Source organism: Mobula birostris, chromosome 17, assembly GCF_030028105.1.
Source record: "Mobula birostris isolate sMobBir1 chromosome 17, sMobBir1.hap1, whole genome shotgun sequence".
NCBI classification, from domain to species: Eukaryota; Metazoa; Chordata; class Chondrichthyes; order Myliobatiformes; family Myliobatidae; genus Mobula; species Mobula birostris.
The window spans coordinates 19,490,811-19,504,520 of record NC_092386.1 but is presented as its reverse complement, the minus strand read 5'-3'; the positions used below and the strand labels follow the sequence as shown (position 1 = coordinate 19,504,520).

General features: G+C 42.2%; 1 protein-coding gene across 5 annotated transcripts in view; it reads right to left on the bottom strand.

Moving 5' to 3' along the window:
- Positions 1-929: 929 nt before the first annotated feature.
- Positions 930-13,710, bottom strand: part of pam (peptidylglycine alpha-amidating monooxygenase) — a 187,030-nt gene continuing 174,249 nt past the window's right edge. For 4 of the 5 annotated variants that reach the window (XM_072281334.1, XM_072281329.1, XM_072281331.1 and 1 more), the window contains 6 exons: positions 12,652-12,770; positions 12,437-12,536; positions 5,820-5,879; positions 5,388-5,591; positions 4,103-4,165; positions 930-1,784 (listed from right to left, as the gene is read on the bottom strand). In XM_072281334.1, the coding sequence (XP_072137435.1) occupies positions 1,600-1,784; positions 4,103-4,165; positions 5,388-5,591; positions 5,820-5,879; positions 12,437-12,536; positions 12,652-12,770 (731 nt within the window). In that variant the 3' untranslated portion in view covers positions 930-1,599. The remainder of the gene's footprint in view (positions 1,785-4,102; positions 4,166-5,387; positions 5,592-5,819; positions 5,880-12,436; positions 12,537-12,651; positions 12,771-13,710) is intronic. The other variant, XM_072281333.1, reaches the window with a different exon arrangement.

The following is a 13,710-nucleotide window of genomic DNA, read 5'->3' as shown; positions in this document are numbered from 1 at the left end:
GTGCCCATCTAAGAATCTCTTAACTGTCCCTAATGCATTTGCCTCTGCCACTATATTATCCACCCACTACCTCTTTGTGTAAGAAAAAAACTTACCTTTGACAACCTTCCTCCAAACACCTTAAAATTATGCCTCCTTGCATTAGCTATTGTCACCCAGGGAAAAGGGTGTTGGTTATCTACTCTATGTCACTTATCATCTTGCACATCTCTATTGTGTCACCTCTCGTGCTCCTCCGCTGCAAAGAGAAAAGCCCTAGGTTGCTTGACTACTCCTCATAAGGTCTGTTCTCTAATCTAGGCAGCGTCCTGGCACATCTCCTCTGCATCTTCTCTAAAGCTTCCAACTCCATCCTATAGTGAGGTGACCAGAACTGAACATAGGGTGGAATGAACTGTAAGGGCTCAAGGATCCCTGTCAGCTTGAATCAGTCTGGCAATTCTCCTCTGACCTCTCATTAACGAGGTGATTTGCCCACAGAACTGCCACTGACTGGATGTTTTTCTTTTGTTTTCGCATCATTCCCTGTACACTCTAGAGACTGTTGTGCATGAAAACCTTGGGAGATCAGCAGTTTCTGAGATATTCAAACCATTTCGCCCACCATCGTTCCACCGTCAAAGTCAATGAGATCACATTGCTTCCACATTCTCATATTTGTTCTGAACAACTGAATCTCTTGACAATGTCTGCATGCTTTAATGCATTGAGTTGCTGCCACATGATTGGCTGATTAGATATTTGCATTAACAAACAAGTGTACAGGTGTATCTAATAAAATGACCACTGAGTATATTTCTGCACCAGACCAATGAAGGTCTAAGAAACCTGCAGGTCACCAATCTCTACACTAAGATAATACTGCCTTAAACTAAATACAACCTTGAAAATGTGCAAGATGAAGATGAATAAATCTTGTATAAAATAAGTAATGCTTATGAACACTTTATTACACAAATTACATTCAGCGCCTGAAAATAGTGCTCTGACAAAATAACAATTTTCCCCAGAACTAAAGTATTTGACATTTACTATGAATACATCAAAAGTGATCTTTTACTGTATATACAGATCAATTCTCTGTATAAACAGTTTTCTCCAGTAAACAAGACAGTTATAGATATAAACTAAGACAAAAAAGTAGCAGCCTTGCTTCCCTTTTGTAATATGATTGGATTAGACTGAGAATGTTCGATAGAGAAGGCACAATATTACACACTGGAACTATCAAACTAAAGTGCCAGACAGGACGGTATCCAAATGCTACACCTCAAGCTGAGAAAAGTAACCAACGCACCAACACAGGTTTACAGCTCGAGCAAAGTAAGGCAGTAACATTGAAAGAATATCCATTATGGCCAAAGGCGGCAGATTTTGCTTCAGCATTAAATCCTGGTCTCCAGAATAAAACTGACTTGAATGTTTAAATATGATAGCAAAAGCATGAAATGAAACTCTCCACAAATAAATAAGAACTTACATGTGTGGCAAAAATGGAATAATACAACTACAATCAAACACAAATCCTGAATACAGCTTTTAGGACAACTAAATTAAACTCAATGTATTATTGTCAGATCAAACGGGCCTCAGCATTTTTCAAGAGGATGAGGTGGTGGGTGGAAGTGGTGGTGCAGAACACTCTTCTATTTCGGAGTCAGTGCCTTCTTCATCATCTTTTTCTTGATCGCTTCCTTCAGTACTCAATCTGTCAAAGCCTTTCCGGCTGTAGCCTCTGTGACTTGCAAAGAAGTTCCCCAAGTTCAATCCTCTGCTGCTTTTCCCTGCCAAAGAAAAAATTATATTTTAAACTTCTTGCAACATGCAAATTATTAATGGTCCAATTAACAAACCATTTGTTGCCGATGCTACCTTGGAAGCGGCACCAGAGGCGAGGGAGAAGGGCCGGCGTCCTGGTGAGGTTGAGACGGCGTGCTAATCAGCCGCTGCACCCAAGCATATTCCTGGCTAACGTTGTACCTGGACAACAAGCCGTGTGAACTGAAATTTTCCTATCAGTGGGAAACAACGGAATGTACCATTTTGTGCATTGTGGAGACCTGGTTGATGGAGGACACACTGAATCATGCCATTGAGCCATCTGTGTTCTCCCTGTTCCGGGCGGGCAGGTCTAAGAACCTCTTTGGGTATAGTAAAGGAGGTGAGGTATGCTCCATAGTCAATAATGCTTGGTGCAACCCCTGGAATGTGCATGCCCTCAAATCCTTTTATTCCCCGAATCTGGAGTACCTTGTGCTGCTGTGTAGACCCTTCTGGCTGTCTAGGAAGTTCATGGCTGTTATTGTCACAGCTGTGTATATTCCACCGAGGCTGATACTGACCTGGCTATCAAGGAACTGTATGAGACCACCAGCACCCTGAAGGCTGCTGTCATCATCACCAGAGACTTGAATTGAGCATCACTGACTAAAGTCTCTCTGAAGTTTTGTCAACACATCTAGGTGAGCACACAGGGAGATAGCATACTCAACCACTGCTATTCTCCTTTCTGCAATGCTGACAAAGCACTCCTCTGTCCGCCACTTGGGAAGTCTGATTACACCTCCATTCTGCGTCTGGCAGTGTACAAGCAGAAGCTGAAATAAAGATGGCCATAGTTAAAACCGTCCACTATTGGTCCAACCAATCAGTCTCCATGCTACTGGAATGCTTTGATGATGTCAACTGGAATGTCTTTTCGTGACGAGGATGTCTCTGAGTTCACAGAAGGGGTCATAAGCTTCATCTGGAAGTATATCGAGGACGTTGTCCCCCAAAAATTGTTCAGGGTCTATCCAAACCAGAAACCCTGGATTAACAGTTCCATGCACACTGCACTTAACATGTGAGACAAATCTTTCGCCACCAGGAACTCAAGAACTGCAGCTATGATCTACGCAAAGTCATCAAGGCAGTGAAACGACACCACAGGGACAAGATCCAGGCACAACTCTCCACCAACGACACGCACAGCTTATGGCAAGGTCTGCACACCATTGCAGACTTCAAAGCTAAACACAGTGGTGCTGCCAACAACGCTGCCTCTCCCCGAGATGAGCTAAATCTTTTTTTACACTTAGTTCAATGTCGCCAACACTGAGCACCCAAGGACAGCTGCCGATGCGACCTGCACTTTGGTCATCTCTGAGGCTGAAGTACACAGATGTTTCCAACGAGTGGACAGCTAGAAGGCTGCAGGACACGACAGCACCTAGGGTGGGTGCTCAGGATGTGCACAGCATAACTGACAGGTGTGTTTGCAGACATTTTTAATCTCTCCCTCTCACAGTGTAGAGTGCCCTCCTGTTTCAAAACATCCACCATTGTTCCTGTACTGAAAAAGATCAAGGTAACATGTCTGAGCGACTGGCATCCTGTCACACTCACCTCAATGATAAGCAAATGCTTTGAGAGGCTGGTCAAGGAGTACATCTGCAGCTTGCTACCACCCAAACTTGACCCCTTACAGTTTGCCTATTGACACAACTGATCAATAGCTGATGCAATAGCCATAGGTCTACACACTGTCTTTACACATCTGGAGAAGAGGGATGTTTATGTGAGAATGCTGTTCTTGGACTACAGTTGAGTATTCAACACCACAATTCCCTCCAGGCTTGACGAGAACTCTACAGAGAGTGGTGCAGACAGCCCAGCGTATCTGTGGATGTTCAGGACAATTACAGTGAAAGGTGCATAAAGAGGGTCCCAAAGATCACTGGGGAATTAAGTCACCCCAACTACAAACTGTTCTAGCTGCTACCATCCAGAAAATGGTACCACAGCATTAAAGCCAGGACCAACAGGCTCCGGGACAGCTTCTTCCACCAGGCCATCAGACTGATCAATTCACGCTGACACAATTGTATTTCTAAGCTATACTGACTGTTCTGTTGTACATACTATTTATTACAAATTACTATAATTTGCACCTTGCACATTCAGACGGAGATGTAATGTAAAGATTTTTACTCCTCATGTATATGAAGGATGCAAGAAATAATAAAGTCAATTCGATGATGCAAAAGTTTGGTAACAGTGTAGCTACAATGACGAGATTGAAAGACTCATAAATACTGCCTGTCTTTTATCATAGCCTTACCCCCAAGTCTCCCCAGGATTCCTCCCGATGACTGCTTGGACTCCAATTTGCTGTCAACATCATCTATAAAGAAAAAAAGACAGCACGTCAAGACTGCAGACTCTGAAAAAATAAACAAGCAACACAGTTGGAGAGCTCACACATTGACACAGAAACCTAAACTATGATACTTAATAAGCATAAGATAGTTTGCTGGTAATGGTAGGGATAAGAAAGCATTAACAGATTTCAAGTCAGCACCTTTGGCAACAAATGGAATTCCCAAGTTATTAGAAATGTACCAAAAGAATATTGTGGCTGACTGGGCAAGGTAGGCAAATATGAAAAGACAATTCTTGTCTGTTTTGATAAGATTCTCAGTAAATTCATATTTGTTCATAAAATGTTATTCAATCCCATGAAACATCCTTTAATGGAATTATATGGCATTTTAATCACCTACATCAACTATTCTGTGAGTGTGATAATGTAATGAAGGATTGATGTTCAGAACTAAACTGAAATTGCCACTCCTTCAATTGACATTAAATTATTCCAGACATCAGAGATTTTCATTTCTTCAGGTTGGGCTCAATAATTCCTAAAGGTGACACACCACTGTAATATTTAAGCTACACAATGTATATTTAACAATTGCCTCCAAATATATGAATTTTCTGTATTATACATACAATATGTGTGCCACCTGTCAAAGGCTGAAATAGATACAGTACTGTGCAGAATTATAAGACATAGAGACTTTTGCATAGTACTATATTTGTCAATGTGGAGCAGAGAGCAAGTTTGTAAGTCCGGTGGGAGCAAAGGATGTTGGGAATGGCGAAGGTGGAGGGATGTGGGACAGGTGGCAGAGAAGGAGTGCCAGGGGCGGAGGTGGCATGGGTACAGACACACCCAGCCCTGAGACGCCAGACAAGGTCGTAGGGTTCCAAATAATTGATTTATTGCTCATTGCAGAATGCCCATCTGGTGCTTCTCTCTCCCTCCAGTTTTCATTCCCCTTCCCTTTTTCCCAATCATGATTCCCTTCTCCCTGCCCCCTTCCCATTCTGAGACTACAATCTGACCCATATCAGAATCATGATTTATTATCACTAACATGTCATGACTTTTTCTGAGACAGCATTACAATGCAATACATAAAATTACAATACTGTGCAAAAGTCTTAGCACCCTAGCTATATATATGTGTGCCTAAGACTTTTGCACAGTACTGTAAACCAAAAAAAAATGCAGTTTAAATATGATCTGTTTTAGTTCCAAACTATTTGTATCTCAAGAGTACCTCCATACATCTTGCCTTTTCGCCAGTGGATGAAGACTCCAATTCCCACTAACATGACAACAGGAATAACGAGCAGCAATGTAATAAGGATGGGAGAAACGGCAGTACTGGACTGTTTGAGAACACTTTTGCTTTTCTGTTTCTCCAGCACGGCAGGCGATCTCATCTTCCCTTCTATTTCTGCTTCTATGAATGTTTCAGTTGCTTAAAATGTAAAAATAATGTGAACAGTTATTAATCTTTGCAACAATTTAAGAAATCTGTTTTTACTTGTAATTTTAAAATGCAGAGTTTAAAATTGGTTTCAAAAATGCACAGTCCCAACAATTGCAACACTATTTGATCTTTCAAAATTTCTGAGCAATTTACATTTTTGGGGCAGTATAGGTTTTTGTAGTAAAATTTATTCAAAGAAAGGCAGGAGATGCTCACCATCTATCTCGTGCATTTCGATACCAGGCCCAGCTTTCTTCACTGAACGATGCTCAGCTTCTTAAAAAAACAAGTAACATTTTATCCATTATAAATCCCTCTGAGATTGGAGTTCACTTCTAATGATTTTGCTCTGTTAAATAATAATCCCCAAAATCATCAGTTGAAAAGGAAAATTTTAATGTGGATACTGCAAACATCAGGAATGTTTTTTCATGTATTTCCATATCTAAGAACACATGCAAGAAAAAAATCTGCAGATGCTGGAAATCCAAGCAACACACACAAAATGCTGGAGGAACTCAGCAGGCCAGGCAGCATTTTGGGCCAAAACCTTTAGGCAGGAATGGAGGGGAAAAAAAGCTGTGGATAGACATATCAGAATGGGAAATGGAATTAAAATGGGTGCGACTGGGAGATCCCACTTTTTCTGGCAGACGGAGCTTAGGTGCTCGGCAAAGTGGTCTCCCATATAACTATATCACAATTACAGCATGGAAACAGGCCATCTTGGCCCTTCTAGACCGTGCCGAACTCTTATCCTATCCTAGTCCCACTGACCTGCACTCAGCCCATAACCCTCCATTCCTTCCTGTCCATATATCTATCCAATTTAACTTTAAACAACAATATAGAACCTGCTTCAACTACTTCTGCTGGAAGCTCATTCCACACAGCCACCACTCTCTGAGTAAAGAAGTTCCTCCTCATGTTACCCCTAAACTTTTGTCCTCTAACTCTCAACCCATGTCCTCTTGTTTGAATCTTCCCCACTCTCAATGGAAGAAGTCTAACCACGTCAACTCTATCAATCCCCCTCATAATTTTAAATACCTCTATCAAGTCCCCCCTCAACCTTCTATGCTCCAAAGAATAAAGACCTAACTTGTTCAACCTTTCTCTATAACTTAGGAGATGAATCCCAGGCAACATTTTAGTAAATCTCCTCTGTACTCTCTCAATTTTATTGACATCTTTCCTATAATTCGGTGACCAGAACTGTACACAATACTCCAGATTTGGCCTTACCAATGCCCTATACAAATTCAACATTACATCCCAACTCCTATACTCAATGCTCTGATTAATAAAGGCCAGCAAACCAAAACCTTTCTTCACCACCCTATCCACATGAGATTCCACCTTCAGGGAACTATGCACCATTATTCCTAGATCCCTCTGTCCTAAAGCATTCTTTAATGCCCTACCACTTACCATGTATGTCCTATTTTGATTAGTTCTACCAAAATGTAGCACCTCACATTTTTCAGCATTAAACTCCATCTGCCATCTTTCAGCCCACTCTTCTAACTGGCCTAAATCTCTCTGCAAGTTTTGAAAACCTACCTCATCATCCACAACACCACCTATCTTAGTATCATGTGCATACTTACTAATCCAATTTACCACCCCATCATCCAGATCATTAATATATATGACAAACACTAGACCCAGTACAGATCTCTGAGGCACACCGCTACACACTGTCCTCCAATCTGACACACAGTTATCCACCACTGCTCTCTGACGTCTCCCATCTAACCACTGCTGAATCCATTTTACTACTTCCATATTAATGCCTAATGATTGAACCTTCCTAACTAACCTTCCGTGTGGAACCTTGTCAAAGGCCTTACTGAAGTCCATATAGACAACATCCACCATTTTACCCTCGTCAACTTTCTTAGTAACCTCATCAAAAAATTCAATCGGCAAGTAAGGTTAAAATAAATCCAAAGGGTTTCTACAGTTATGTTAGTGGCAAAAAGATAGTGAGGGATAAAACTGGTCCCTTGGAGAATCAGAGTGGACGGCTATGTGTGGAGCCAAAAGAGATGGGGGAGATTTTGAACAATTTCTTTTCTTCGGTATTCACTAAGGAGAAGGATATTGAATTGTGTAAGGGTAAAGGAAACAAGTAGGGTAGTTATGGAAAGTATGACAATTAAAGAGGAGGAAGTACTGGCACTTTTAAGGAATATAAAAGGGGATAAGTCTCCGGGTCCGGACAAGATATTCCCTAGGACTTTGAGGGAAGTTAGTGTAGAAATAGCAGGGGCTCTGACAGAAATATTTCAAATGTCATTAGAAACGGGAATGGTGCCAGAGGATTGGCGTATTGCTCATGTGGTTGCATATCATATCCTGCATACATTTCCCAATCTACATCGGGTCTCACCGATATACAGCAGGCAACACCAGGAGCACTGAACACAGTATATGACCCCAACAGACTCTCAGGTGAAGAGTCACCTCACTTGGGAGGACTGTTTAGGGCCCTGAATGGTAGTGAGGGAGGTGGTTTAGGGGCAGGTGTAGCACTTGTTCCGCTTGCAAGGATAAGTGGCAGGAGGGAGATCAATGGGGGAGGGTTGAATGGACAAGGGAGTCGCATAGGGAGCGATCCCTGCAGAAGGCAGAAAGTGGGGGGGGCAGGGAAAATGTGTTTGGTGGTGGGATCCCATTGGATATGGCGGAAGTAGCGGAAAAATATGTGCTGGATATGGAGACTAGTGAAGTGGGAGGTGAGGATAAGCGGGAAGATGGGGTGACAGCAGATGTGCATGAAATGGAAGAGATGCAGTTGAGGGCAGTGTTGATAGTGGAGGAAGGGAAGCTCCTTTCTTTATAGGACGAGGACATCTCCTTCGTTCTGGAATGAAAAGCCTCATCCTGAGAGCAGATGTGGCAGAGATGGACAAATTGAGAGAAGGGGGTGGCATTTTTACAAGTAGCCAGGTGGAAAGAAGTATAGTCCAGGTAGCTGTGAGAGTCCATGGGTTTATAATAGACATCAGTGGTTAAGCTGTCTCCAGAGAAAGAGACACAGAGATCGAGAAAGGGGAGTGGGAGGGGGGTGGTGTCTGAAATGGACCAGGTAAATTTGAGGGCAGGGTGGAACTTGAAGGCAAGTTGGATGAAGTCGATGAGCTCAGCATGGATGCAGGAAGCAGCACCAATGCAGTTCTCAGTGTAGCATAGGAAAAGTGTGGGACAGTCAAAAGTGTAGGCTTGGAACATAGACTGTTCCACATAGCCGACAAACAGGCGGGCATAGCTGGGACCCATGTGAGTGACCATAGCTACATCTTTTGTTTGAAGGAACTGCAAGGAGCCAAAGGAGAAATTATTTAGAGTGAGGTGGAGGAGAACTGCTTGGGTCTGGTGTCCAGAAAGGAACGGAAAGCTTTGAGGCCTTCTTGGTAGGGGCTGGAGGTGTATAGGGATTGGGCATCCATAGTAAAAATAAAATGATGGGGATCAGGGAACCTGAAATGATTGAAAAGATCCAGCACATGTGAAGTATCACGGATGTAGGTTGGAAGGGACTGAACTAGGGAGGATAAAACAGAGTCAGGGTATGCAGATATGAGTTCAGTGGGGCAAGAGCATGCTGAAACAAGGGGTCTACCTGGACAAGCAGGTTTGTGGATCTTGGGTAGGAGGTAAAAACGAGATGTGAGGGGTGTGGGAACTATGAGGTTGATGGCAGTGGATGGGAGATCCCCAGAGACCATAAGGTTGGTGATGGTGTAAGAAACAATGGCCTGGAGTTCCTTAGTGGGGTCCCGTTCGAGTGGTAAGTAAGAGGAGGTGTCCGAGAGTTGGCGCTGGGCCTCAGCTAGGTACAGGTCAGTATGCCAGACTACTACAGCACCTCGCTTATCTGCAAGTTTGATGGTGAGGCTAGGATTGGTGCGGAGGGAGTGGAGAGCAGAGCATTTGGAAGAAGTGAGGTTGGAATTGGAGACAGGATTGTTGAAGTCTAGACGGTTGATGTCCCATGAACAGTTGGCAATGAAAATGTCCAGAGCAGGCAGAGGACCAGGGCAGGGTGTCCAGGAAGAGGAGGAGAGGTCATCGGTGTGGGGTGGAGATTCCTTGCCAAAGAAATAGGCTTGGAGACAGAGGCAGCAATGAAAAGGTCCAGAGCAGGCAGAAGACCAGGGCACATGGATCTTTCAAGCAATGGCTCATGAGTTAAGGTGATCTGTTTACAAAATTAATGTCACAAAGAAACCCTGACAGTCATTGTAAAATCTCACATATGTATACCTTATCTTGAGTAGCTTGTATGAATGTAAAGCAGGAAAATATTCAATTCTTTCCAATGGCATTGTGTGGTAATTTTAAGCTGACCAGGAAAATGGCCTTTTCAAATCTTTTGGTAAAAAATTATCTGAAGATTTCTGTTGTACTACCTTAAAGGTTAGTGGAAACACATTCCAACTGTGCCTTTCAGAAGGGAATTGGATAAAAAGAAAGGGAGAAAAAAATAAACCAAAGGAAACCAACCAGTTGAGGGCTCTGTTGGTTTTGCACAAACATATAACAAAGACTCTGTGGGCCACATATTTACCTTCTCTTGCTGTTCCATTCTATTATTCAATAATGTCAAGAACCATAATCCTATAAATGCTAACTTCTCCTTTGCACTCCTGAAATAAATAATCACTAACCAAATTTGAAGCTACAATCTGATCAATTTTAGAAATATGATTATTCTGTTATTATGCAGACCCATTTAGAAATAAAAATGGGACAGTAATGAAAAAATATTAATATCTTATCTCCCAATCATCTCTAAAGGTCACATTTAATTCAAATTACTTCTGCTACCTGCAAATAAGGTCAGAGGTAAATCAATAGCCATTTGTTTATCTAAAAATCAGACAACTTCTGCAATGACATTCACTGAAGAATGCATTCGGAACAAGCTGCTTTGTGGACATCTGTACAATTTTGCACATGAATGTGGACGTGGCGATTACAGTGCTGCAGTTACAGTGGTGCTCATACCTCTTCAACTCTGGATCCATATTCAAAGTCACTACTAGGACATCTTCAAGGAGCAATGCCTCCAAAAGGTGGCTTCCATCACTGAGGGCCCCCATCACCCAGGTTATGCCTCGTTCTCTCTGCTACCACCAAGGATGAGGTGCAGAAGCCTGAAGGCCTGCTGGCTAGCAGGTGGAAGAAATGCCTTACAACTTATTTGGTAGAGTCGGATCTCCACCCTGCCACCTGCACATATCCTGCATTAACTGTAAAGAATGAGACTGCATACGTGCTAAAAGTGCTTAGTATTCTAATATTAACATACAAGTATACTGGGAACCGTACTGTAGTTACTCGGTTCTAGTTTAATCAAGTGTTATGTTATAGCATAAATTATTGTCTTTAAGACAGGTTCCCTACAATGGACCAATACCATAAAGTAATGGGTTCGTGGACCTCTGATTTAAGACCTCAAAATGTCAAAGTACTACATGCAGCTCAACAGCCCAAGTCTGAGTATCACTGCTGTAGGACATACAATGGCCTAGAGAACAGCGGGACAAAAGTCAAGGGGACAGAATTAGAGTCCTAGAGCACGGAGACTGGCCCTTCGGCCCAACTGGTCCATGCTGACCAAGATGTCTCTTCCAAGCTAATCCCATTTACTAGCGTTTGGCTTCTTAACCTCTAAAACCTTTCCAATCCATGAACCTAACAAATTGTTTTTTAAAAGCTGTTATTGAGCTGCCTCAACCACTTCTTCCGGCAGCTGATTCTGCAAAGATAAACACCTTTGTGTAAAAAAGTTGCCCTCAAGTTCTTCTTAAATCTTTCCCCTCTCGCCTTAAATCTATATCCTCCTGTTGTGGATACCTCAAGTCTGTGAAAAAGACTGAATGCATCCACCCTATCTTATGCCCCTCATGATTTTACACACCTCTATAAGATCAGCTCTCAGACTCCTAACCAGATAAAGCTGAAGGTATAATTCCCATTGTTCACACCTGAAGGCATCAAGATGGTCAAGAGTTTATTTGAAAATGAAGTTTCAAATCTCAAGCTGACTCTTCGAGGAGGGTGGGGGACTTAGAGAATCGACGTGGAAGATTGTAACATCAGATCAGCAAGTCGCTGGTCTCTGCTCTCGTTGTTGCAGGAGAGCAACTTCTCTCTCCCTTGACGGAGAGAGAGAGAGAGCCGTCTGAGATACCGAAGTGCTGGGATATGGACTGTAGTTTGTGATGGATTCCGGATCAAGGTCTCTTTGGGGGCTATTGCCTTTGCTTGCATGGTTGGGGGGGGGGTGTCGGTGCTTCTGCAGCACATGGGGGGGGGCTTCAGGATTCTGATGTTTCTATCGTTCATTCTATGGGGTTTCTTGTTTCATGGATGTCTGTGAAGAGTAAGACTTTCAGCTTGTATACTGTGTGCCTTCTCCGATATTTAAATATTTCAAATAGTTCATTTTAATAACAATTTCTATGCAACATTTTCCAAAATGTTTGTGTTGGGCATGTGGCCAAGTGGTTAAGCCGTTCGTCTAGTTATCTCAAGGTCGCTAGTTCGAGCCTCAGCCATGGCAGCGTGTTTGTGACCTTGAGCAAGGCACTTAATCACACATTGATCTAGTGTCTGTGCGAGGAGTGGCACCCCACACAGACTTCCAATCTGCGCCTTGTAAGGCATGAAAATACCCAACGCAGGCCTCTCATGGTCTGAGTCGACGTTCCCTCCCTCCCCTTTTCCAAAATAATGCTAATGATGTACACAGACACCTCCACATCGCAGGTGTACTTACGCACACTGCAGTGACACATAACTACAATGAATCAACTTACTTTCCGCTGGTATAAATTTCCACACTGTTCTTGCTTGGATATCCCCAGCATAAACAATCTTATCATCTGTTGCAACAATATCATGTGGCATCAGGAATTTCTTCAGAAAATAAAGCAATGTTAATTTGTATGTTGGACTAAAAAGCATTATAACAATCTTAAAAAATACATACAAAAATTATTTCAATTTACAGGAAAGTTGCTGTTACGTCTACCTGCGTGTCTGGTTTGAAGGTATCCAGTAACTCCCCAGATGTGAAATTCAAAACAAATCCTTGCACCGGCACTCCTTTACCGAAAAGAGCTTCTCCATTTACTGCATATAATTGACCACCTAAAATAAAAAATAATGCAACTAAATAATAACCAATTAAATTAAATAATGGATGTTCTGATTAAAAATTTATATTCCTCAAATTTGGCTCTAATTTTGCCAAAAAAAATTTCTAGCCAGGAATTACTATAATAAAACATAAATCATTTTGCATAAATAGTTAGCCTTGAAATTTTTACACTAGTCCATTATAAATATAGTGAATGACTAATGTGCACCCTTATTTCTTTCGCATGTGTGGGAAATACCAGCAGGGTCCTGCGCCAAAGAAGGTAAAGTAATGGCTAGCAAGGGAGATTGAATGGACAAAGACAACTTTTGGAAAAATTGGTATCCCTTATATTGAGTAGGGGTTTGAAAGCAGATGAGTTGAGCAGCACTCAGAGGCAGAGGGATTAATGAATAGACGATGATAGTAATCAGGGAGGGACAGGTACCTAACATAATTTAATGGCAATGATGAGATTATGTGAGAGTAACATTGAGCTGAGCTGGCCTAGGGAAGGGTTGCAAGATGTTGGGGAAAAGTACAGCTTAACTCAAAATGATTTACCAAGTAACAACTAATACTCCATGCACAGGCAGAAGCTACAAGACAGGAATGGACCGGAACTAAATGGATATAAAAGAATCCTCCATAGATAAAGAGCACAGCCTTTGTGAAACAAGCCAAAAACCCCAGAATAAAAAGAGTCAGATTAAAGAGGGAATTCTCCTGGATTGTGCCTGGGATGGAGTGTTTCAGCTCTGAGGCCAGACTGGATCCTTTATTTTTAGTTTCTTTAGAGATACAACACAGTAACTGGCCCTTTCAGCCTAATGAACTCACGCTGACCAGTTGTCCAATTACACCCATGTGACCAATTAACAGACTGACCTATACATCTTTGGAATGTGGGGTGAATCCCATGCGGTCAGAGAAAGAACATACAAACTCCTT